General features: G+C 33.4%; 1 protein-coding gene across 1 annotated transcript; it reads right to left on the bottom strand.

The window, feature by feature from the left end:
* Window positions 1–1,813: 1,813 nt before the first annotated feature.
* Window positions 1,814–4,439, bottom strand: LOC106774665. Its single transcript, XM_022786841.1, has 6 exons — window positions 4,154–4,439; window positions 3,805–3,866; window positions 3,087–3,716; window positions 2,882–3,007; window positions 2,356–2,800; window positions 1,814–2,277 (listed from the first exon to the last, which is right to left on the bottom strand). Exons 2-6 carry the CDS (start codon window positions 3,823–3,825, stop codon window positions 1,814–1,816), a joined length of 1,686 nt encoding a protein of 561 aa, XP_022642562.1. The 5' UTR covers window positions 3,826–3,866; window positions 4,154–4,439.
* Between the last annotated feature and the right edge of the window lie 2,873 nt (window positions 4,440–7,312).

The following is a 7,312-nucleotide window of genomic DNA, read 5'->3' on the forward strand; positions in this document are numbered from 1 at the left end:
ATTAATGACGAATTATTGGGTTTGATTACCTAAAATATATTGCGTTAATGGTCAATCAATGTGTTTGGCTGTCACAAGCCCTATAAATATATGATCGACGTTCAGGTACGATTATCTTAATCTATTATAATAAAAATATGAAACACATCTGACTTGGGCATCGGAGTGTCTTCTGCAGGTCAACCACCACTCAGGAAGGATTATTTGAAGAGTTTGACGATCGGAGCATAGCAAAGAAGGACAACCGACCCCAGACAAATGTTACCGAAATAGGTTCAAATTTTTTCAATTCGCTAATAAATGAGTCGCGTTGGGTTGACTCACTAAGTGGCCAACCCGTGGTGAATCGGGTTGGATAGGGTCAGATTACCCGTTTTGACAACTCTAATTATTTTATTAACTCTACAAATTTGAGTTAACACTTTTACTCCCATTTTGAATGTCCTATAACTTAAGGTGGGCATACACCATTTAGGATATATTTTGAGTTGTCTTTTTTGGAATTCTTGAATTGCACTTTGATTTTCTTATTTTACTATGCAAATTCCATATAGGCATATTTTGAATTGTGTCATCATAAATAGAGTTGTCAAAGTGGACTTTGATTTTCTTTGTTTACAGTTAAAAACTGAGGTATTATTCAGATAGTTGATGAATTCTTTGTCTATCTTTTAATGGTATGTTGGGTCAAAGTGAAAATGTTTCATATTATAATTTGATTTCATATTTATTCATATTGTAAACATGAGATGGATGTGCATTCTAAATGTAGTTGATAGCTTTTTACTATTTTTAAAATTTTCGTATGACTATATCTAAGTTGTCCCTCATATTCTTGTTGCAATATTATTTTTTTTATCCAACGAGGAATTGAATGTTTGTTTTTTTGGCCTTTTATTGAATTTACGAAATTCATAATTATTTTTTCTATCTAATTTAATTTTGAGTTGGGCATGTATTTCAAATTTTGATATCTGGTATTGGTTAGAAAGCCCAAATGAAATTTTGCACACTATGAATATAACACTATAAATATAAGATGATAATGTTTTTCCAATTTTAAATATTGGTTTTGATATTGTCTGCAATTTTAAAAGTCCTATAACTTGCCTTGATATTGTGTCTCCAATTTTGAAAGTCCAACAACTTTGGTTGATGCCTCCAATTTTGAAAGTCTGATAAAATTAGTTATATTTTTTATTAAACTTCATATGCTTATATTTGAATTATTGCTTATAATTTAATTGTGAGATGAATGTTTTATTTCATTTTTGACTATTTTTTAAGCTCGAATGATATTGAGAAATTGATATTGGAATATCGACAATGTAACTCGGGTATGCATCCACGTTGAGACTGAGGAAGCAAAATTTGAATTATTTATTCATAGACTTTATGTCGATACTCAACCATTTTTTCACATCTTTTTTCGTAAAATGGGCTAACAGCACAATCATTTTTTAACTACACCAGTTTTAGTCTGGACAGAAATAAAACAGTAGCTAGCATTCTAATTAGTAATAAGCAGAGCCATAAACATTCAACTATGCAATCAGTACAGTCACTCAAATTACTACCCATCTTATATATATTCTAACAGTGCACAATGAATATGAGCATTTTGGAATCTGTAAAATCTACCATGGCATTAGAATCGGCTAGAATAATAGGCAAAATGTTTCTTTCATATTCTGCATTCATATACCGTTTTTAAGTCTAAAAAGCAAGAAGGATGCTGAATTATGTCTAAATGCATTAACCCTGTAATGCTGTGAAATCTGTCAAGGACAATGTACCAGTGCCAACTAAGATCCTATAGTATCATGTTAAACTTGTTTTTCTGAACATTCATGTCATTAAATTCTGCAAGTATATATAAAAGGAAATACATGTTAACAAGTAGTAAGGTTTTGGTTTGATAAGCTAATAATTTTTTCAACAGTGACCAAATTTTGCTATCTTTTGTCTTCAGTTTTTTTATTCTCTGTTCAAGATCTATTACATTTATTCCTGATACACAATTATAGCTTTCACCTTGAGCCCCAGATAGGCTCACCCCCTCAATAGACAGCCTTGCTTCTTTGCTCCCATTTGCATCTTCAACATCTTCCTTCAAAATCAATGGTTTAACAGTATCTTTCCCAACCAGTTTTGCCTGTGGTGACATCCTTTTAGCACTTTTGTAATCTGCAGTAGGGGCTGAAGAACTCTGGTTGGACAAATTTTTACATCTTACTAGAACTTCAGCATCAATATTTTCGTTGTCTTTGAAACCATCTGGAGCAGAATTTTCATAAGGAACAGTTTTTAAGCATTTAACAAGAAAATCAGAAGGCACATTAGCATCACTGTTACCTTTCCTAGCATTTGAAGCATCATCACTGGATTTTCCAGAATACACAGTGCCCCCAAGTTTGGGAGGAAAACCGGAAGGAACATCTTCAATGTCAATAACATCTCGTGGATGCTCTTGAGGTTCACATGGAGCTTCCTCATTCACCTCAACTTCATCATCAGCACCAAAATCATTAAATGAAGGACGCTTCTCTTCGAAGTTTGCAGCCTTTCGCCCATCAAGTTCCTTCCTAAGAGCCAAAATTCTTTCTTTCAGCTTTTTTATCTTGGTGTTGTTTTTATTCAATTTTTCAATAACGACATTTTTCCAGTTGTCCGCATCTCCTTCACCACTTCCTCCTTTGGGGATTGGTCCTTCAGCCCTTGCTCTCTCATCCAAATGGAAAGCAGCGCGGATGAGAGGGTTTCTACGGTCCGCTTCACATAGGTACCAATCCCAATATATCTAAAACAATCCAAGAGAAATAATTAATCAAACAAAAGCAATAACAAAATACATAATATCAAAATATGTTCACGCACTTACATCTTTTGTCTGAAACAACAATTGTATTTTCTTTGACCTTAATTTAAAACAAGACCATTGTAGGACTCGGGGGAAGGAAACATCAGAAGCACGGGCATGTAACTTAAGGCGTTCAAAGGCCCAAAGCTATAATATCACCAAAAACTGTTAAAAGCTAATCAATTTAATCATTTCCAGTAACATAATCAATTGAAACTCATCTTACCTGCAACACAGCAACATTGCCACTAATACTCACCGAGTCAACGATCCTTCCCTTTAGTATTTTAGTACTACATTTATTTAAACTACGTACTATATATTTATGTACAGCACTTGTCCAATCATAATGATCCAAACTATCTAAGTCATCTAACACTATACAAGGCATGTTAGATACAAACTTAGACTTCCTAGGAAAATAGAAAACAACAAAACACACTAATAAATACAACCTACAAACAACATCTACCTCAGTATCATCATTGTCTACAATGACTTTAAACATATTTATAAGGTCTTTCAAAGTTGTTGTTTTGGAATTAAACATTTCACCTACAAGACCACATACTGATTCATCATAAGGCACATCTAAACCCCCCAATCCTAAACCTAAACTCATTAATACATCCACAACATTAAATGGCACCATTTGTTGTCTAACTATAAAAGATTTATTCATCCCAACCCACCGGCTCAACATCTCCTTCAGCAATGGTCGAGATATGTCTAACGGTCTAACCATGTCCAAACACCACTTGAATGGAGTGGTCGAGATGCGCCTACAATGGGAATCTCGTAATAAGGCATTCATCTCCACAATATAGGATGATTCCATCCATGTTCGGAGGCGCCACTATACAAAATCAATAAAACAGTACCAATTTCAAACTAACACCGTTCAAAAACAACACATGAAACTAAAATTCAAAATTTATACTTACATTGCACTTAGATCCTTCCATTTATGTATCAACTCCAGTAAACACTCAAATCACAAATTCACCTACAATAACATATCATTTACCAACAGTTGTTAAAACACAAAGACAAGGGCAAAAGGAAAAGCAAAGTTACAAAAACACATAAATGATAATACAATAGTCAATGGTCTTGTTAAGGCTTTAACATTTCAAAACATATCATAAACTTTCACCAAAGGTTAAAAATGCAACTTTAATGATGAAAGTATAAACAACGCACTCATTAACACTATCTCATTTCACCAAACCCATTTTCTTTACATAACCCATACATAAACAAAATGCATAACCATTGAGTTCATGGTGCTACCTCGACACTGTGAAAAGCCGAAACTTTGCATAAAGGGAAAAATACCGCCAACGAAAACAGGGACAGACGAACAAAGCGGGAAATGTCTTTCGGTGGAGAGACCAAGAGACAATCCGGCGATAGTCAAAGCAATGGTCGAGAGAGACTGAACGCAATGGTGGAAAGAGTGACGAAAATGGTGGAGAAAAAGTGAAGAAATGGAGAAGCAACAGAGGAAGAGCAGAATCTGAAATGAAACCGCCAAGAGGGCAATTTGAAATGTGTTTCTAAAAACACCCTGTAAGACAAATTGCACCTTTTTTAAAAGATATTACAAACCAACCAATGGTGAAGTGCCACGTGTAGTTTAAAAAGTTGGCGAATTTAAATTGTTAAATAACATATTCGTAAAAAGAAAGAAAGAAAAGCATTTAAAAAAAAATAATAAAGCAAAATAATTTTTTTTTAAAAAGTTATATATAATTTTCTTATATAACTTTTCTTCTGCTTTGTTTTTAGGTTTAATATCTATTTTGGTCTCACCTTTTTTGGGTTTAATTCAAAATGATCCCAACTTTGGGAAAAATTCACTAAGGTCCCATATTTCATTAAAAAAGTTCAATATGGTCCTTTTCGCACTGATAAAATCATAACGGTGCAGTTGCTAGCATGGCAAAAATTCAATGACATGTTTATTTCGATGCTAACTGTGAAGTCTTTTTAATGTGTAAATATTTTAAAAAAAATAAAATGAAATAAAATAGGTTAAGCTTGGATTAAATTAAAAAACCCTTATCGATTCTGCTGGGTTAAAGTAAAAATCGCCATTTCAGGGTTTTCGTTTCTGTGAAGCTGGTCATTGTGGTAGAGAGAAAGTGATTGGTTTGGGGCTGAGTTGCAGAGGGAGCCATGAGCATGGCCTATTCCGTGCTGTGTAGCATGGGAACCTAGACACTGTAGCAGCTTTGTTGCACACGCACCCTTCTCTCATGAACCACACCACTGTCTATGATCACCACTCCCCTCTTCGTATTGCCGCTGCTAATGGCCAGATCCTTGACTTCAATTGAACGTGGGTTGCTTCTTCTTTTTTTTAAAAAAAAAAAATCTTGGTTGCGCTTGAAAAATGTTGCTTTGCTAATGTTCATTGCGTTTTGAACGATTCAGACACCACATTTGCAACGAGGAATTACCCCACATGGAAGGGATAACTTCAATTCCGACCTGGTTTTATCATGAGTGATGCAATGACCAAGAACAAAACCTTAACGTTGTCTGATGAGTGTTGCGCCATGTAAACGATATATATGGTTATTTTTCCAACTGTTACTTTCAATTGAATAAGGTGATTAATAAAACAACTTTTTATATGCCCAAAATCAGAGTCAACAACAACATGAACCCTAACCCCCAAATAAAACATCAACAACATGAACTAATTAGGCTCAGATAATGACTCCTTACCTCATTTCCGTATGAAGTTCCACTTGCGCCTTCAAGGATTCAACAATAGAATCAGCAGTACAATCCATAAATCACCACTTTCACAAATAGCGAAAACCTAGAAATGGCGTAATCAGGTAAGGGTAAGGGTTTTTTACTTTAACCTCTTTTATGTCATTTTTTATTTTTATCTTAATTATTTACACATGTAAATGACTTACAGAGCCACGTAAGCTTCCAATTTAACAACTCATCAACGTTTCACTATGCTAGCATCTGCACCGTTAAGATTTTAACGTCGTCTGCCAAAAGGACGATATTGAACAATTTTTATTGAAATATGGGACCTTAGTGAACTTTTTTCAAAGGTGAGACTATTTTGAACCAAAACACCATAAGAAGGAACCAAATGATGTATTAAACCTTTTTTTATTAACCTTCTCAGGTTCATTCTACACCTTATTTTTATGTTAGCTGTAAAGATAGATTTGAAAGAGATCAAATAAATTTGAGAATAATTTTTTTTTATCTCTTTTAAGAGATTTAGAATTAAGAATAAATAAATTTAAAAATAATTTTTTATAAAAAATTTGACGAATATAATAGAATAAAATTTGTTTTAATAAACTAAAATGTGAAATTATTTTTTAATCTTTAATAATTTTTATTATTAAATAATAATAATATTATATATATATATATATATATATATACTGTTTTTTTTTTACTGTTCACAAATTTTACAACAAAAATGAACTCATTTACAGTGAAACTCCAAATATAGTATCCCAACTTATTTGCAAATCATCTACTTCTGTATAAGTACGATCATCGTAGGTGAAAACCACAACCACAACATTTTAAGGTGAGCAACTAGAATTATCAAATCACACAATATATAATAATAATATTAACTACAATAGTAATCGAATCATAAACATTTGTCATCACAACATTAACATCAAAACTCAATGATCTATTCCTCTATACACCGCACCACCTAATCATCATAACCAATTATTAATGAATCACACGACATCCTTTTTCTGTATCGCACGGCCAAATAGAACCTCTTTCTCGCATCACCCAAACGAAGAGTCATTACTATCAAACCATCCTCTTCCCGCATTGCACGGTTGAAGAATCATCAATATCAAACCATCCTCTTACCACTCTCAAAATATACATAGTCCCAATAATATACATTACTCATCCAACACAAAGATCAGAAACACCAGTATAATCTTTCAATTACAATACTCCAATACCACAACTAATATTTATCACAAAGTCACAAGTAGCCCAGCGGCTCACCAGAACTCATTAAGCACACACAGAATCAACCACATAACAATCTCACCATATAACAACACCATTCTTTCCAACATTTCCAAGTGAACTACCTGTACTCACTCATATTGACTTTTACTTCATTTCTCTTTATACCCCCCTTAATATATTCTCAAATAATGAAACCCCATTCAAAGCACCCAATTCCCTTCCTCTCTTTCTCATTCACATAGCTCCTGGGTTAAGCAACCCATGAACACCCAAATCTCCCATTCATTTTCTCTCTTACACCATCAACACCTCACGTTATATTTAACAGATTCTCTTTCATCAAAATCAAACACGTAACTTCCTTAAAACATTTAACAGGAAAACAAAATAATCCATGCACTTAATACATAGGAAAATGTATCTTTAAAAAACTTTTTTAACATTTTTTCAACTGCT

Source organism: Vigna radiata, chromosome 10 (genome assembly GCF_000741045.1).
Source record: "Vigna radiata var. radiata cultivar VC1973A chromosome 10, Vradiata_ver6, whole genome shotgun sequence".
NCBI classification, from domain to species: Eukaryota; Viridiplantae; Streptophyta; class Magnoliopsida; order Fabales; family Fabaceae; genus Vigna; species Vigna radiata.